Source organism: Epinephelus lanceolatus, chromosome 4 (assembly GCF_041903045.1).
Source record: "Epinephelus lanceolatus isolate andai-2023 chromosome 4, ASM4190304v1, whole genome shotgun sequence".
Lineage (NCBI taxonomy): Eukaryota > Metazoa > Chordata > Actinopteri > Perciformes > Serranidae > Epinephelus > Epinephelus lanceolatus.
The window spans coordinates 23,649,775-23,669,272 of record NC_135737.1 but is presented as its reverse complement, the minus strand read 5'-3'; the positions used below and the strand labels follow the sequence as shown (position 1 = coordinate 23,669,272).

Genomic DNA, 19,498 nt, shown 5'->3' with positions numbered 1-19,498 from the left:
AGTGTGAATGTTGTCTGTCTCTATGTGTCAGCCCTGTGACCTGTGATAGGCTCCAGCCCCCCGCGACCCCTAACAGGATAAGTGGTTACAGAAAATGAGTAAATAAATGAATGAGTTATTATGAGTATTATTATCAGAAAAGTGGACTTTCACACAGAAGGGCTTGACTCGTTTTGACAAAAAGAAATTAAGAGATGGATAAATGAGAGATAAAATGTTTGTGGCAATGTTATAATATAACAATATAATAAAAATATAATCATATTTGTAACACTGGATTTAAGACATTACGTCTTTTAAGACCTGCAGACACTCTGTCATACTACCTTGACAAGGTGAGCAATGCGTGCTGGGGATCTGAAGACGATCCACTGGTCCACAGCGATGGTTTCCTGGTCCTCGTCTTTCTGGATCGTGATATCTCCTCCGAAGAACAGCAGCGAGAACGGGGACACCTCGGTGCAATCGTACAGGAAGATCTGAGGACACGCAGAGAGGTGTCGCTAACGCACAACGACAGCAGCTTTACAACAAACACGCTTACCCACTCGGTGACAGGGAGCGGGATCATTATGACACACCGTGCCCGACAGCTATTCTGTGGTGTGGGCTGAAAGTGTCCCATTAGTGAAGAGAGGCTGTGCAAGTTTGAAATGTGTTTCGCTGCCTCCAGTGTTAGGAGAAATGTCATCTTGCCCTGTCTGTGAATCTTGAAAATGTGTTACACTCTTCTCCATCCATTCTCCTCGCTGTGTTGAACTGACAGATGCTTATGTAGAGGAGCTCGACTATTGATACACAAAATGTAAAAATCCTGTTTTCTTACAGAAATGTCAAAGTGAGTCAATATGTGTCACAAATTATTGCAACTTCAGACAGAAAACAGAAGTGATACACTCACAGAACTGCTCAGCTCTCAGGTCAAAAGCCACACAGACTACATGAGCAGCAGACCGAGGTCAAACAAAACCCATTTCAGATTTGAAAGTAACAGACAGAAGTGTCGGAAATTAGCATCAGAGAGAGGAAGGGAGAGGTGGAGGGAGTGGGTGGGAGACAAGGAGAGAAAAAGAAGTGACGAGAGAGCAGGGACAACTGCATTTGCCCCATCAATGTGTAATGTAATAGACCACCAGGGGCAAGTGCGTCAGGAGATAAACTTTAACGTCATCCCTCACTTTCCTTCCTTTTTTTTCCCTTTCTATAGCCTTGCTCTTCCGCTCTCTTCTCTCTCAGTAAACAAATGACCTTGACAATTTCGCACTCTCAGAACACCTTACCGTTAGAATAGACACAGACTGTGCACAAAACAAGAAAAAAAAAAACATTTAATGGTGGTGATAATAATGGTGAAATCCAGCACGACACTTTTCTTCATAATAACCACGGCGGTAAAGTGAGAGACAAAGACACAGGCAGCAATCAGAGAAAACATGAAAGGTGTTTTTCTGTCGAATGGTAACATTCACTGCACAGAAGAACAAAGACTGATGGAAGGGAGGGGGATATGAGAGTGTGAGGAGGGGCAAAAAAAAAAGGACAGAAGAGAAAAAGAAAGAGAGAGGGCAGCAGTCAGGGAGCCGCATTGACCGTTTTGCCCCCTCCCCTACACCATCTCTTACATTGTGTCTGGAGGCTTTGAAGCACAAGAGCCTTTGAGAGAGAGAGTTGAAAGGCAGCGTTTTAATCAAATATTCATTCAGTGTGAAGCTGACGCGGCACCACTGCCAACCTTTAACCACCGGTCCTTCTCTCCACTCGCTCGCACCCTCCGCACGGAAACATACAAAATCAAACAGACAGAAAAACACACACTCAAATGTAAAAACATTCATACAGCGGCAATAAAACACAGCATACTCACACTGCTCGTCCTCATCTTAAGGTGGTAGATGAGCCACTTGTAGTTGAACTCAGTCTCTTCGGCGTTGACTGATTTCGGGTGGATACACACCTTTCCATCAGCCTGGGTGTATACCTTAACCCTGAGAAGGAAAACATATTTAAGTGTGTAAATTTGACTGGCTGACACTTGATAAACAAAAGCATAATAGTTTTTATTAACAGAAGAGGAAACATTTTTCATAGCTAAATGTTTTTTGTCAGAGGAGACAAAAAGAAAAAAGACGACTGAACTTTTCCGCAATCAAGAGGAAGACCTGAAGCATGACAGTTTTATAAAAAGATGAATTATAATGTGTTGAGAATTAAGCTGAAAAAATATGGTGATTACTTGGTCGACAGAAAATTAAGCAACAGTTCTGTTAACCGATGAGTTATTTAATTCCAACCATCAACTTTCATCTGTTGGCCACCTACGACTACAACTCTAAGAAACTTGTGAGTATTTTCCCAAATTTCTGACATTTCATTAACTTTAATAAATATTTCACAGGTGTAAATATGATCTTTTCATTGAACTGTTCTACAAAAACATTAAACTATTGGTTATCGTATCGGATATCAGCCATGAGAAGCAGGTAATTATCAGGTATCTGTATCTGTTGAAAAAATCCATATCAGTGCATACCTTAGGTGACATGGGCACCAGATTTATGACAAGGAAGAAGAAATGTGTGGTAAATAAAAGACAATAACTCTGTTTCTATTTCTAATCTCTTTCACTCTCCATCGTGGGTGTAACAATATAATAGGAGTGCACTGCTAAATCTGTAGAGTATTTTTTTAGCACGTTTCAGTGAGATTTCCATCTTATTTCAGTGATAACAGATGTATTTTTGTACAATTTTGGCCAAAATAATTGAAGAAATGTATCCACACATGCCTACAAAGTGTGTATTTGTAGGCATATGTTGTCGCAGACATTGTTAAAACTCCTTAACACATTGTGTTGAAGTGACTCAGAAGGTAGTTCCAGGAACAACCCATAAGATCTGCCTGGCTTGTTAATTCGACTGCCTCCTGCCATTTTGGCACGGATGGTACCAAAGAGAAGTTGCGATGCAGTCTGCGAATCATCTAACATGAAAGTAACATCATGTTTCAAACTCCTGAGTATCAGCCAGACATAACTGACTGCTTGACTGCGGGGAACAAAGCTGCTTGTACCAGACAGCGTTTCTGATTTAGCAGCAAAACAAACAAGAAGTGCTTCATCGAGCAATGAATCCATTAAACACTGAGATGTTGCGCGGACATGTGAAAACTTTCAACTGTCTTAGCATCACAAGTGTGGACAATTACTTATGCAGAGGAAATGACCCTGGCAATTTCACTGTGCAACTGGGTCTGAAGCTGTCACTGAGGCCGACAAACAAAAGTGACAGCCCCACTGTGAGAGTGTGTGTCTGTCTCCCTGTTGCGTGCATCTGTCTTTTGCACGCAGGTCACAGCTCAGGTCGCCCGTGACAGCTGACTGAGGGCAGTTTTATGATGACTGCATTGATCTTCAGCTACAAAAGCGCCTCTGTTTTTGACAATTTTCCTAACACGGTCTCTGCACTGCCTCAGGTAATTGTCACAGGACTCTTAAAGAACTCTTACCTGAGAGGTCTGATGAGTTATCGCAGTGTGAAGGCCATTTTTCTGTCTAAAGATCAATAGGAATGATTGTGCACTTCTCTATCTTGTGCCGTGCAGCCCTCTTCCTGTCTGTCTTTGTTTATCTCCCTCTTTGAATTGGCAGACTCACCCCGGCCTCTTTTTGCTGTGGGACGGTCTGATCATGGCCACCTTCGGGTAAAGACCGGCAACAATCACCGCCTTGATCAACTTTTCATTGTCTGGGGAAGGAAGTGAGAGTTAGAGAAAGAACAAATGAGCACACGTCCCATATGATATTTTATTTCTGCTCCACAGCCAGCTTTTTTGACAGCTGAATGGCAACCAAAAAACTCCCCTAAGTTACCTGAGTTGACGTTAGATTTGGGGTCTTTGGGGTCCTTGCTGCTGACAAAGCCTGCATGCATTAGATGCTCAGCAAACTGGCCCTTCATATTGTGCAGCATCTGAATAATAAAAGGACAAATCAGTTCTAAAATGCTGCACGTCCTTATCTGCCCAGGCAGAAGTCAATTTAAAAATGTAATGTGTTTTTTTTTTTTTCAAAGCACTTCAGCACAGCACTCTCAATCAGCCTGGCTCACCTGGAGTGTATTGGCAGACAGGAAGTTGTCCCAGCAGTACTCCCTCTCATACCTGGCACCACGCTGTTTCGCTTCCTCCCAGCCCTGGACAATCAATGTATAAATTAAGACAACCAATTCATGCAGCAGACGGAGATGAAAGAAAACTGATGGACGTGGGCTGTCTGACCTGGAAGGCATTGACAATAGTGAGGTGGTCACTCTTGGAGTTTCTGGAGAGGGTCCTTCTCCTCATGTCTGCCATCTTCTCTTTGCCCTGAGAGAGACACATGCATTAATAATATCCCTTGAAGACCTACTTTGCAGAGAGAGAAGTCAGCAGATACAGCGCAGCAATGTGTTCAAGTGTGTCTGTGTGTCGCTGTCGACATGAGCTTTCATGTCTGTGAACTCTGGTGCCCTACCAGGGGTATGAAGAAAGGGTCTTTGAAGCTGAGCGAAGCAGCAATGGTGAGTATGGGGTCGAGGCAGCCCAGCAGAGCTCCAAACAGGATGAGTTTGCCAATGTGAGGCTCCACAGGCAGGCGAGCCAGGTGGAAACCCAGCGCTGTCAGATTCTCTGAACGGTCCAGGGCGTTCTGACACACAACATCGACACAACACCCAGAAAAGAAAATCACACATCTTTAGTCAGCTACAGCTCAACATAAGGTGTTTTAAACATTTCCGCAAGAGACAGAATAAATATCCCAAAATATAAAGTGGGAGAAAGCCTTTGTAAACACAGCATATCAATTAATTAAAGCTTTTTAAGGCTCTCTGGAGCAACTGATTTGAATTTTGTCCAACCTCTACATTGATTTTCATTGTGTTTAAACCTTGTTAACATGACATCATTCTCTCGTTTAACCTTCTTAACCCTTTTAATGAACACTTATTTCTCATTTAGTCCTCAGTTTTTTTCCCTTCTTGCTCCCTCCACTAGAGGATAAGCATCTTTGGAACTGGCAGATAATGATTTTAGACAGCAGACCTTGAAACCACACGCTCAGGTTAAGAGACAGTCTCTCTTTTTGAAATGCTACTGTTTCCCAAAAGGACGATTATTCTTTTGTTGCTTGTAGTTCCTGCAGCTTGGGGCAAGTTAGAATTACAACTTTTTAATACTTTTTTGATGCCACTCTGAATGAAATTTAAGACCAATTTTACAATAACCAAAATCAAAAAGAAAAATCACAAAAACCCAACATGAATGACATGGGGTTTGGCCACATTTATTCCAATATAACACAGGAGTTTTTAGGGGAATACTTGGTGTTTGATGCCAAGGTCTTTTTTTTTTTTTTTTGTGATTTTGTGTTTCTCACTCTGCTTGTTGGATTCCACTACCTTCATTCACATCTTGTTGACTTTTTTTTAATTTTTATTTTGCATAAAATACACCAAACCTTGTGTATTGCCTTACACCAGTTTTAGCCATGGTGCAAAATCTTAGTTAAACAGCCAGTTTTCATTGAATTCGCACTTCCCTATGCCGGCCATGCTACAGTTTGAAGAAAGGCATTTGCACATCCAACTGTCTCAGATGCAAGTGCGTTGGAAAAGTATCTTTGAACAGAAATGGTGCACAAGCTGTTGAAACACACCCACAGCTGAACTTACACCTGTGCACTCCTGTGATGGTTGGAGAAGTTTCTATTTAAGCTCAATGTTAGAAATAATGGTGTTGAACACTCGCGACGAAGGTCCAGAAGGACCAAAACGTTAATGTTACTAATACATTGTCAAGCTGAACAAAAGCAACGTTACAGTGAAAGCCAGCGAGCAGAAAGTCGACACTCTGCTCTGAGAATCTTGGCCAAAAACAAAATATGAGTGTTGATGGTTCAGCTACCCCAATCTGCGTGACGTTGATGAGAGAGGCATTTGCTTCTGTATTTTTAAAAAGCAATGTTACGTCAGAAAAAGCTATTCATAAAATCTAACAAATGTCCTTGCATATTAAGACTCTTGACAGATTGCTTTAAGACATTTAAATTCCAGTTAAGGCCTTATGTTTACATTACGGGATTCAATGCCTTTTAAGACTTTTTAAGGATCTGTGGTTTGGTAAATAGTGTTAATTAAAGCTAACACAATAAGTTAATTAATTAATTAATTAGGTGATCGGTAGAAAATACTCAAGTATTTCTCAACTCCTCAAACAAAAGGTCCACACATTCCCAAATTTCAGCTGCTTAGTTGTTACATTTTGCTGTTTTTGTTGGTCTAAAACATAAAAATGATCAGTTTACTTTCACATAAGACAAGGCAAGCTATTTAAAGACATTAACATCGATTTCAAGACACAAAACAAAAGAGAAAAATCAAGAAAATTTCCAGATTAATCAATACTGAAACCAATCACAGTCACATTCTTAAGGTTAAATGTTGTTCCTGGTTTGTTCTTAACCACTCAATAAAATGTTTTGAATGTCTTTATGCTTTCTTACCAGGTCTACGAGGTTCTTGATAGCTAGGTTGACGGCCTTTTCAGTGGGAGGGTCAAGAGCTTTCTCCAGGAACCCAGCGATAAACCCGAGCTTCAGTATCTAGGCAGCAGACATCACACCACATTACACACTCCTCAGCAAAAGCATGCAATTATTTTTACATTAAACCCCCCTCTCTTCGTCTAAGTGCTCAGCACTTGTGGCAAACACTGAATTGTGGGCAATATCCAGGCAGACTAAGGTCTGCTGTAATAAGCTTCATGCGCATCTTCTCATGGTTTGCTTATATCGCTGTTTACAAGATACATCTGACAAAACAACCAACACTGTAGAGTAAATCACATTTATATGCTTCAATGCTCAGTCACTTCAGCATCAAAGAGAGATTTTAAATACACCAAACATCCACACGTGATAAACTGAGGAGTCAGGATGCGACTACATTTCTGTGTCTAATACAGTAGTGTTGGAGTGCTTGTGGATTATAGAGTCTGCGAAGGGTTAGCATGTTGTCAGTGTTTCTCTCACTTTAAGGACAGACTGATGCATTAGTCCACCTCTCACCCACTAGCTTCAAAACCCACATTACACACACACACACGCACACACTATCCAATACAGCCAACTCAAGTAGTGAAAGACACACACTCAAACACATATCCAATAAAGCCACTGCTGAGGACAATCATAGCAAACACTAGATCTGAGTGAACTTTGGCATAATGTTCCATTAGCAGGGCTGAAATATGTCTGAGTGGAGTGTGAGGGTTTAAAAAGAAAAAGCAAAAAGAGGAGGGGAGGAAAAAAGTAAGCAACCAAAGAAGAGCGCAACTGTTAATTTAAGAGAACGAGGCCCAGAAGAGAAATGATTATGTTGTCGGCACAAAGAGGGAGAAATAGCTGCAGAGCAAGGGGCATGAGTCAGCCCAGAATGTCCATTTCTAGTTCTCATTAGGCAGGAGAGGCTGTAATTCAACGTAAGACCAAAAGCGGCAGCGCTGTCCTCACACCCCCCTCCCTGCACTCAAACAACTCATTCACAGCAATCTTGTCCTCATCTCAACTCCCCAGGCAACACCTATTTGTCGTCCTCCATCAGTTTGTCTCCCCGTTTCTTGCCACACACACAACCTTGATTTGCAAGCAGAGCTCCTCCAGTGGTGTCCTCATGATTTCAGGTAATTGATAGGCATCCAGCAGGCTGGCCCTGAGACCATTGTACAGATGATAGCACTTCCCTGGACACACTCTGGGTATAGGCACAGAAGAAGAAGAGCGGAGCAGAGAGGGGAAAAAAAGGTTACTTGTTACATCAGTCCTGTGACAAGGGCTTAATTTAAAATCAATGGGATGAAACTTCACACAGTAAGCAGCTCCCTGCTAATTGGGCCTTGCTCCACTTTGATGTCAGAGCTAGCTAACAGAACAGACGTCTCAAGTCACAGACTGGAAACAACCTGGGAGTGACTACGCTTTGCCTTTCTCAGTGTTTACAGATGGGAAGGCAGGAAGGAGGGGGCTGATGGAGAAGACTGACAGAGAGCTGAGATGACAAACACACCCAAAAATAATCCTCCCTGATTAGCGCTGCATACCCTGAGGTGCTAATAAAAAGCATGCCCTCATTATAAAAATGCAAAATATAAAAATACCCCGGAGCACAGACAAGTACACACACACACACACGCACACACACCTGCCGGCACGTCCTTTCCTCTGTTTGGCATTGGCCAGGCTAACCCACTCTGCTGTCATCGTGCTGATGTTGTTGTTGGTGTCAAAGTTGGTCTCCTTAATCTTCCCTCCATCTATCACATAAACAACGTCATCTATGGTGATGCTGCAAGGAAGAGTGGAGAGAGAAGAAGAGGGGGAGAAAGAAAAAAGAGGCTGGAGTAAAAACCAAATCAGACAGAAGAAAAAAACCACTTCAAAGGAGTCTGTCAAGGATGCTTAGCTAAAACTCTCACACACACACACACACAATCGTTCAGAAGTAAAAATAAAATTTAGCCCTTTGGTAGGTTTAGAGTCTATATTTAGTGGCGTGATGTGCTGGGAGTGCAGGCAGCTTCTTAATTTGCTCGGTTTGTGTGTGCGTGAGGCTGTGTGTGAATGCATTAACAAATTGCCTGACAGAGACTTAGTGTGCTCCATCCGAGCCAATATGACAGTGCTCATAATCAATCCAAGAAATGTGTGCTAATTAGCCCCAAATACACTGTTTGCATTAATGACTGGAACCTATTACATTACACTTCTACACACATACACACACACAAAACTGCCTGAGACAGTCATCACTCCCCCCCCCCCCACCAAACTCATCAGAAAGCAACAACCAAAAATACATTTTCAAAAGGGAGTGAGTACAAAGGCTGGGCATACCAAACACACACAAACACACACAGATCCACACATACCTGGTCTCAGCTATATTGGTAGCAATCACAATCTTTCTAACTCCAGGAGGAGGCCTTTTGAACACCTGAGAAGAGTGAGGGAGAGAGATGAGACTGGTCTCTTCTGATATTGAGGAGGGAGTAAAGCATCAGCAGACACAGAGACAGACACAGAGACAGTCAGAGAGACGGGCACGGCGACAAACAGAGGAATGCTGACCTGCGTCTGATTAACGGTCGGCATGAGGGAGTGCAACGGGATGATAACGAACCGGTCTGAAACACAACAGGACACAAAAGAGAAACTCAAACAAAACACCATTTGCCAACACAAGATAATACTGCTGGTGCGCAAGGCTGAATGATCACGTCTAAAAATACAACCTTGAATTTCCTGGTAAATATCAAGAATGCAGTAATTCTTTATCACCATTATTTACTCATCTTTGGCGACATATCTCTAGTATATTATTATTATCTAATATAGACAGAGAAAAAACCACAAAAGCAATTCATTAAAAAAAACCTCCAGTCATGTTTTGTGACATGACAATACTCTGCTTAGATAATGATCATTTGTGTGTAAAGGAGCAGTGTGTGGGATGTGGTGGACTGAAGACTGCAAGCAGCTGAAATTTCTCTCATGTGTCAAGCACAAACTCCCACTTAGAAGTCCTTCAGTGTTCATTGTTCGGGAGGTTTTTACTAGGAGCCAAATTAATCAGCGGAGGTCTTTTCCTCTTCAAAACAAAAGGACCAGGTGATTAAAACCGGTAAAAATACTGGACAAAGTAGTTTCACGTTAGAAATCTATTTTTCTGAAGCTGTTCAGCTGCTTCAGTTCAGTAACACCTATGGCCTTATCTAGAGTCAGTGTTTGGTTTGTCTGTTTTGGGCTACTGTAGAAAGATTGAGGTGCAACATGGCGGACTCCGTTGATGAGGACCAGCTCCCTATGTAGATATGAAAAGCTCATTCTAATACACTCTTTCCATTAAAATTAGCATGTGGATGCAGTTTTTTTTTTTTTTTAACGCTGGAAAACCTGATAAAAAAGGCGACTGACTCCTTTCCCATTTACGGTGGACCACAGCTGTGTGCAAAGCTCTGCAGTGCATGTGTATGCCTTTCTGTATGTGTGCATTTTTTTCTGGTGTGTCCTGTTCCACGCCACGGACAGGCCATAAAACAGGTTAGTTAACAGTAGAAAGCAGCACGGAGGCCAGTGAAAAATGTAACAGTGGTTACTTTCTTAATATGTCTTACTTATTCAGTCTCTCTTTCAAACTTCCAAGCAGTGTTGGATGGAAACAAGACAGTGTTCTGTTACAGCTCATTGCATTGCATTGGCAAAGGGCTAAAATTAGTGCGTCTACCTGGTGTCATATTTCAATCACTGCTGATTGGAGCTGGTGCAGATCAGTCATTTGACCTGTGAGTGAATGCCGATTGTAACCTTTTCCAATAAATGGAAAAGCCAGATGTTAGCAGGTGTTAGTGGGGTTTATTGTGCAGTGGGAATGGGGCTTAAGGCAACAAAAACACGACGATTCCCATTCTTAAGTGATTAATATTATCGATTTCTGCTTATATATCCCCCTAAATCCTACACACTGGATCTTTAATATGTTTTCTCCACAAAAATTTCTTAAAATTCCATCTGCTTCTTTAAAAAAAAAGAAGCCAGAATGTGTGAATGTGCAAACATTGTTCATTACACATGTTTAGCTACATAGCGCAAGATGTCCGTCGCGTCTTTTCTCAGCATATGTGCTCTGGAGGTTTCATAAGTATTCCCATCACACATCAGGGGCTGAAATAACGTATTTTTTTTCTCATTATCAATGATTTATTCCATCTTTTTTAATAATTATCTTTATTTGATTTCATTATTTTTTTTTAACCAAAAAAAAAAGAATCTGCAGAATATTTCCTTGATACGTCTATAAAGTGTAAGAAACTGGCCTGTAATTGGCTTCCAAATTGGTTGCGATGTCACAAATCATGCTTACATACATGTGTTAAACTGAGATTTGAGCACACAGAAACTTTCTCCCTTCAGCACCTGAATGTGAAACAGCATTCTAGTGCCAAACTCTGCACAAACATCAGTTTGCACACTGAAGGTCAAACATCCAAGTAAAAATAAGCAAAGCACATTTTGAGTGGAGGAGGTTTTGAAAAGCACAAAACAGCACATCCATAAGTCAATAATAATCTCCTCTACTGTTTATCAACCTGCAAGTCACTGGTATGCATTTCCATGTCACATGTGTGCGTGTACCTGATCGGAACATCTGCTGAGCCGTGAGCAGGTCATTGAGACTGCTGATGTTGTCCCAACCAGGCAGGAAGACCAAGATTGCTCCTTCCTGTCAGACAAAGACATGACACAACGCTTAGCAGCTGAAAGACATACAAAAACCAGCAGGGCTTTGGAAGAGTTAAAAAAACAAACAAGGAACATCCTAACTGCCAACAGAAACAAACAGCCATTAGCCCAAGGAGCCTCCTAAACAACCGAGCCAAGTGAACAAGGTGCCCGTTTCCTCGGAGGAGCTGAGCCGAGGCAGATGGAGATGACTTGCTCTGAGCTCAAAACCTCCACATTCAGTCACACAATAGGCGCTGACACTGCCTGCCAACATCATTATGACAACAACATCTTCCCACTGCAGTACAGCCTCTGTTCCACATTACCACAAGGATAGACTCTCTCAACGCAGCAAAAAAAAAGAGAAAAACAATTAGTCACCTGGAAAATGTAGGCACACAAATACAAGCTGAGAAAACATCAGCAGGATAACAGATGATTTGGGCTAACAGAGTTGGAGGTGTTCCAGTGCGAGCAAATCTTTGCACATTCAGTTGTCTGACAATGGAATGGATGACCACTTTACACAGAGTAGGTGTCAGCCCCCGAACATTAAAACAACATCGCATAATGCTGCATTGGATGAAGATACCTTAAATGATTGATGATGAGCAATACTGTTACTGCAGCAGCAAAGACATAATAAAACAATGAAAACTTGCAAGATGGAATATCTAAGAGATATTTACTAACAGATACTTTGTGTTATTTTTTAATCATATTGAACTAACAGAGCAGACATCTACATACATCAAATAAACAGAACAGATGTAGGAATGTAAATCATGTAGCTGGACAGTTCAGATTCAGCAAAGTCGCACAATAACACAAACAAGCTACCAGTCAAGGAAGTGGTAGACCAGCAGCTTGTGTGTTCAGTCAGGTACAATTATTGTTGTCAATGGAGCCTGGCTTTGAAGAGAGCATAGATAAGTGTCAATGTCAGTTCAGCTCAACACGGAGCTCTGTGACTTAAACTCATCAAGAAATTTCTCCATTTTGGATTCTTGGCTCAATGGAGGCATTTCAATTCTTCACAAAGTCAATGTAACATAGGGTGTGTAAGTGATATAGCCTGCATTACATTGAGAGTCATGCAGTGAGAGCGGAACCAAGCTTTTAGCGTCTGAAATAATCAGTGAAGTCACGCTGCTCCTAGTGTGTAAATGCACAGAGCATCTTTCTTAACCCCTTGAAACCGGGAGCGACATCACTTTTCTTGCGCTGCTTTCAGGTGGCTTTCACAAATATTTAAACCTTTGAACGCTGAGCAAATTGGTGTGATTTCTTTCAAAAAATATGGGGAAAAGGCACTGAGCTACTTGGTAAGAAATGTCCCAAAAATTGCGAAGAAAACCCCCCCACAAAAATATAAAAAAAAAAGCAAGGGAAAAACTATATTTTAAATAATAATAATAATAATAATAATAATAATAATAATAATAACAGTATTATTATCACGTTTTAAAAAAGGAGGATTTAAATTATGTTACAGGATTATTATAATTTCTAAGCATTCTTCCAGGTCATTTCCTTGTTTGTTTTTATAATTTTCTTGTTATTAATTTTCTCTTTTTACTAATTTCTTGCTAATTTTTTTGGGTCATTTCCTTTTTCCTTGCTCATTCCCTTCTTCCAATGTTTACAAGAAACCAAGCTGATTTGCTTTGCTTGGTTTCAGAGGCTTAATGGGGAGTTGGACAGCAGCTGCTCCGTTCACATTTTACAGAATGTAATTGATGTTTTCCTCATTGATGATGTCTTAATTCACCCACCCACAACTAATCCATGAGTCCCCGTGTGTGTAGCAAGCAGAGTGTACGCATGTTGTGAACCTGCCTACGTAAGCACATATTACTATCTGAGTAATGTGCCCTTAAATAGCAGTAAAAACACTCCACCATTCTGACTTTCAGACCAGCTTTTTGTTGGTCAAGGGCACAATCACTTTCTACTGCCTCAAAATAGCAACGCACCTGACCACACCACAATTTAACACCTCCACGCCCATGGGTGCACTGATGAGCACAAGTACATCTGGTATTTCAAAACGTGGGCACTGACCGTGAAAATAAAAAGCGCGTCAGGGTGAACCCGGCAATGACAGCTGTACTGCACTGGCACCACTTTGTGCCTGGTGTAAGATAGGGCCGTAAATCTTGGACACAAATGTGAAGGCTGCAATTTATGACACTCACGTGCAGATCAGACTGTACAAAGCAACCTGAAGCAGCTTCTAAAGACAATGCTGTATGCACCATGCTGAAAAGATCAGAGATAAATAATGTTTTTACCCACACATACGTACTGATGACAGTAATTTAAGGTAAAAAGTAAAGTTTCTGGAAAAGCTTTCTGGCCGCATCAAAGACCTAAATTTAAACAAAAATTATTCTCAGGATAATATTAAGCTGGTACAAAATAACCCACTCTTTAAAAATGACTATTCATTTCCTGAGAGGAAAGAAGGGGAGATGAACAAGCCCTGAGCACCTCTGCCTTTTAATTAAAGCAAATCATTATTACCAGTGCTCAACCACCGACACCCACATGGGACTGTATATGTGTGTATTAATGCCTGTGCATGTGTGTGTGAACGAGAGAGGAGGAGGAGGAGAGAGATGCAGACAGTGTGCCTAGTTACAACCTGACAAAAGCACATGTCCACACACATGCAGCAGAAAAAGAGGCTCTGATTAATTCCAACAAAAAATCAAGTAAGAGCGCAGTGGTGTTGGCCTACTACTTAGCACGCACACTAGCTGCACCACCCACACACACATAGTTGCACCCAGCAGGCATTCATTAATGCCTGTATGTCAACCCCCTAGGTGTCTAATCACAGACTCCTGCAACATAATTAACCAATCATCACAGTCGAAAGCCTGGCAGACGGCCCGCATCCTCGGTTCAGAACGCCGTCACGGAGAATCAGCCAGTTCCCTCTTGGCCGTTTGACAATGCCACGGCGAATCAGCTGGTCGACTGGCTCAGGGTGGCCGTGACTGATAGAGATACGGCTTCATATGGGAAGGGATAATTATTCTGTCTGTCTGCGTTAGTCACTCCTCAATCGGGGCCTGTCCCTTTTTTTTCTGCTCCCCTCTCATATCACAAACGTTTATCACAAACACAGTCACAAACTAACAAATAAGTTCAACTAGTTCCACTTCATTTGGAAAAATATTTTAAAAGTGAGAGTAGACTGTGTCTTTTTTTTCCTTCCTCTCCTTCCTCCATTTTTCTTAGTTGTCCTCACTCTCGTTATTCTGCTTTTAACAGGCTACACTGAACAGTATCGATTGCAAGAATTTATTCCATTGTGCCGTCTGTTTTCTAACATGTTGGCACAAGCCTACGTGACTGACAAGAAAACAGTTGGAAAATACAAGAAACATGCTGCTAATACAAATTTTATTGAATTTACTGAAATAGCAACCATTTTTCAAAACTTTCTGCTCTGCTTTCATTACATGAACAGCAGCAGCTCCTGATATCGGCATAGTTAGACTACTGGGTCTATTGAAAGACTAAAACATTCACATTAAAAAGAGAAATGTTTTATCTGACTTAGCTGACATACTCCACATTACCAGCCTCTGAATTCAACACTGAAATTGCATAGAGGCGAGGAAATTTAACAAGAACTAGAAAGGGAAAAAAGGGGAATGGACGTGCGCTGGAAGAGCATCTGTTGGATCACTCATTAGCACAGATCAGCTGCCAGGATCTGTGTTATCTCCTCTGATCTAATATCGCTCAGTGTTTGGAAGCTAGCCCTACTGTTCCTTCCATCTGCTCCACCGAGGACTGTACTGTACTTCACTCCTTTTGTGAGTCTCTGCATCTGTGTCAACTATTCACTTTTATTTGACCTGAAACCATCTCCCTAATGGACCGCTGCTCTGTCGGCATGTAGGCAATCAAAATTTTGGGAGATTTCCAAGTCCAAGAACACAAATCTTAAAATCTACGAGACAATTTTCCAAGATACAAGCACACTCAGGGCTTTTTAGACTGCTCATGAGAATATAACAGGCTCCCTGGAATCCCTTTTTATTTGGCATGCTACAAATGTAGGGGAGACTCGGATTGGTTGGCATATAGCTATTCTGTGGCCCTTTTTAGGACACAGAAATAAAGAAAATGTCACTGTCTACTAGGTTAAAACATTACAAAGTCACTTTTTTGGTGAGCGTAACATTTAATTTTTATAGTATCGAAGAAAAATGTGGTCTATAGACTGAAGCATTATGAAAACTGTGTTAGATAGAAATATTAGGAATGTGTTACTTCTGGTTTATAGACAAAGGATTCGGCTACATTATGATAGGAGATTTGAATGTCTGTGATTAGTGATTGTAGCCGACTTACAAAATTTCATCACAAAGTTGGGTCAAAGGATGTTTGGCACGCTAATCTGGGGAATAAAAATCAAGAATTGTAACTGTATTTTAAGAGATTAAAACTATTTTTGGAAGTTTAAAAACAACATTTATATTGTCAGCTAATTATTATTATTTTGAAAGTTCAGTAGCAAAATTTCTATACAAAGTAATTAGACAATCCTACTGAATAACTGCTAAAAAGTGTTGTTTGTTTTTTAAAAATGGAAAGATATTCTATTAAAAATGTTTTGTGGTTCTTGTTTAAATGTTTCTATTGGTAGCCTTATATTTTGTAACTACAGCATTTTATCATTGTGCCCGGTAACAAGTGCCAACCAACCCTGTGATGGTGCTGGTTTGGCACAAATGCACAGCATACCTTAAATCACAAGCCATGTAATTTTAGAAATTTTTGTGTACATAAAAACATATTTATTTTTAGTTGAGACCTCAATCTTTAATTTGCTGTTAGAATATTCTAATGATGAAAGTGAAGAACTGAGCACCCTTCTTTTTGAGCACAGATGTCCCAAATAAACTGACATTTTTTTGCATTGATCTCAGCCTGTTGACCTTTTTTGTGGCTGTCCAGCCCAGTTGCACTGGTGCGCAGGTATCTCCTTTGTCGTCCTTTCTTGGTTGCCCATTGTACCGATGCACCCAAGATAAACTTTTCTGTTGCCCTGAGTAGGCATAGTTTCACAGCAGCCCTAAAACTTTGCAGTTAGAATATTCCAACATAAATTATGCCAGAGAAGTACAGCTGAGAGTGAAAAGTGTGCCAGCCAACCCCAGTTGCCCCTACTTGATTAAAAATCAAATTTAAGACACCAGAATTAAGCCACAGACAGCTGACCTGAAACCCACGCAGAGTTAAACTCACCTCCTCATTGAGAACAATATGGCGGATCAGTGCCAGAATCAGCTCCAGGTCAATCTTGTCATCATTGTCCAACAGCTCCAGAGTCTCAATCGTGTTGTCGGAGTATCTGTACAAAATATTGCACATAGACAACACATTACTAAATAAATAATCCATCATTATCCGTGATTTAACATGGACACAAACTTCAATGTGATTGCTACAATCCCTCCACTGCAGCTCAGCGAGGCAGTGCAAAGAGGGGATTATGTACCACAGCACTGTAACTTCTGGAAATACACACTTGATTTGTCTCACTGAAACTGCTGGAACCTCAGTGTGAACAGGTCTAATGATCACAGAAATAACACAGTTTCAGTGTTCATATGAGAAGTGATATAGCTCTGCCCAGAGTTCTGCCTATTGATTATCATAATAAGATTGTTGCGCCATGCATTCAGACAATGTTAAATACACCTTCTACAAAGACAGTACACTGGCAGTAATCATGTTTACATTCTCTCGCTTTCACATTGTGACACAGAGCAATAATAATGGTTGCATAGAAAAGGGACTGCGCCACAAATAGCTGCTGCACTAACTGAATAAGGTTAGTTAGGTGTTAGAGGAAAGAGGATGACATCTACAGTGGAGCTGGTCCCCTAAAAAATGTTGAGGTAGTTGCAGGAAGTAAAAAGCAAGTAAATGACATTAGTTGCAGTGTTTGTGTATCTCATGTTACCTCTCAAAATCTGCAGTTATGATGTTGAAGAGGCGCAGATAAGCTACAACATCAAGAGACACTACAGTAACCTAAAGGCACAGGTACAACACTTTAATGTTTATGTAACAAATCTATCAAAGGGTCAAGTGTTCCAGAGCACTCTGCTCTGTATTCAGCTTTTATACACGTCGATTAACTTGAAGTTCAAATTCACAAACACAAGGAGTTATTCATTTTAACAATCAAAATGTTACAAAGCCAAACCTTCCTATTCCCCACCTAAATAACACATCTATCAACCTGGCAGCTGCTCCACCAATCTAACTACCCTGCTGTTCTCAGCAACCCACCTGCCCTGCAGTGTGCGTGCGTAACAAGGCCAGCTTTCCTTGTACTCAGCCTCCTTCTCCTCCTTCTCAGGTCTGGAGTGGCGCCCTTGCCAAAAACCTCTCTTCCATGCGGGGCGACGGTCCTGATTCTGAGAACGGTACCTGGCAGACACACCAACCAGTTTATATAAGACCCAATTAAAATGAAAGGGATGTAGCAGTTCTGGTCATGTTAGGCTGTGACAGTCTTTGTGTTTGGGAGCCGTGTTGGTCTTATACCTGGTTATTTCCACAATGTCCTCAAGTAGGAACTCTTCTACTGGGAAGGTCAAACCAGGGATGTGGATCATTGGACAGTTGTCTGAAGGTTTGACACAGAGAAATGGTTAGAGAAGAAGGAGGAACAATACAAAACAATTAACCTGCATTATTAATTTTGAACAAACTTTGTCATGTGGAGGGCTGCATACCAAAATATTTAGAAAACTTTTCTGCATTGAGGGTGGCACTCATGAGGATGACCTTGAGATCATCTCGGAGGTTGAGTAGGTCCTTCACTATGACGAGCAAGACGTCAGACTGCAGGTTCCTCTCATGGATCTCGTCCAGCACCAGGTGGCTGATACTAGACAACAATCTGATACACACAAAAACAAAAAAACAGGAGATATGGTCTGTGGTTGATTTTAGGTCAAGTGTCTGTAAATCCTCATTAAAACTAAAAAAAGAGAGAGAAATTCTGTGTCAATTATGTATTTGATACCTTTGCCAAGAAGAACATGTTTTTAGCTCTGTTTATTGAGCCGTAAGCCTGATGGGGATTATGCATTTGGTTGTGTGTGTCTGCAGCTTATCTAAGATATTACTAAACCAATTTGCCAGATATTTTGTGTGCACGTTTATGACTATGCTCAAGGACCTCTCATGGTTGCGGTAAGTCATAATTGTTAAAAAAACAAAAAACAAAACTGTTTTATTGACTGTTCTGTACCTTAATTGACTGCTGACTCCGCACTCCTCTTAGCCAGCCAGTAGGGGCAACAAGTTTACTGAAATCAGCTACTGTTTTTAGCCAAAATCAGCTCGGCTAAAAACAAGCCTTGGGCCTACTTAGTTCATTGCAGGTCACATTTCGGCGTTCATCGTAGCTCAAAAACTGACAACCATAGAAAAGTTTGGTCTTGTTTTGGCAAGGAGCGTCTGAAGATTAATTCAGTACCCAATATGTTATGAATCATTGATATGAGATACGAGTTCAATTAGTACCAGTTTTGTTGTTATCTTCACCACCATCCTGACTGTAAGGAAACTGGAAGGGACGTGTCCACCAGCCGCAGCTCTTCACAGTCTGCCTGTGACCCGCTTTTGTTGGCTCCTCTGCATGGTGTCATATCACACCAGGAGCGTTTCAGAAGTGGACGTGTTTGCCTACCTAATTTTGTAGACTTGCAGATTTTGTTGATTTGGACATTTCTCCTTGATATCTGTGCTTCTACCATACGTTAGTAAGACAGTTATGTAGTTAAATAGTTTTTCTTTTGCTCTAATTTATTTGTGTTTATTGTTGTTATTTCTTACCTTGTTGTGCAGTAGCCTGCAGATAAAGTGAATACTGTTCAAAGTGCAGTTAAGCCAGAGCTCCCTCAAAAATAATCAAGGGGCATATTTTTCTTAGCTTCTGGGAGCTTCTGAAATGCATCAACTGGAATTACAAAAAATGTCTGGAGTGGCTGCTCAGTCGACTACTGAGTGCACTTTTCAAGTTTCTGTTTCACATTTTCGAAGCATGGCCTGTAGATGCATATTTCTTTCATTTTTACATTCTCTGGTTCAAGGCATTTTTTCCAGACCTCATCTAATCTTCCCTATCTAAATCTTGGT

At 41.1% G+C, this 19,498-nt stretch overlaps 1 protein-coding gene across 1 annotated transcript in view; it reads right to left on the bottom strand.

Moving 5' to 3' along the window:
* dhx36 (DEAH (Asp-Glu-Ala-His) box polypeptide 36) overlaps positions 1-19,498 on the bottom strand; it is a 35,651-nt gene that overhangs the window by 1,703 nt on the left and 14,450 nt on the right. Inside the window, exons 9-25 of the mRNA XM_033630713.2 lie at positions 18,088-18,254; positions 17,897-17,978; positions 17,639-17,779; positions 16,586-16,691; positions 11,225-11,312; positions 9,161-9,216; positions 8,962-9,026; positions 8,235-8,378; positions 7,670-7,787; positions 6,539-6,637; positions 4,511-4,684; positions 4,276-4,362; positions 4,107-4,190; positions 3,869-3,968; positions 3,653-3,743; positions 1,865-1,985; positions 327-479 (exon numbers count right to left, since the gene is read on the bottom strand). Coding sequence (XP_033486604.1) covers positions 327-479; positions 1,865-1,985; positions 3,653-3,743; positions 3,869-3,968; positions 4,107-4,190; positions 4,276-4,362; positions 4,511-4,684; positions 6,539-6,637; positions 7,670-7,787; positions 8,235-8,378; positions 8,962-9,026; positions 9,161-9,216; positions 11,225-11,312; positions 16,586-16,691; positions 17,639-17,779; positions 17,897-17,978; positions 18,088-18,254 — 1,876 coding nt within the window. The remainder of the gene's footprint in view (positions 1-326; positions 480-1,864; positions 1,986-3,652; positions 3,744-3,868; positions 3,969-4,106; positions 4,191-4,275; positions 4,363-4,510; positions 4,685-6,538; positions 6,638-7,669; positions 7,788-8,234; positions 8,379-8,961; positions 9,027-9,160; positions 9,217-11,224; positions 11,313-16,585; positions 16,692-17,638; positions 17,780-17,896; positions 17,979-18,087; positions 18,255-19,498) is intronic.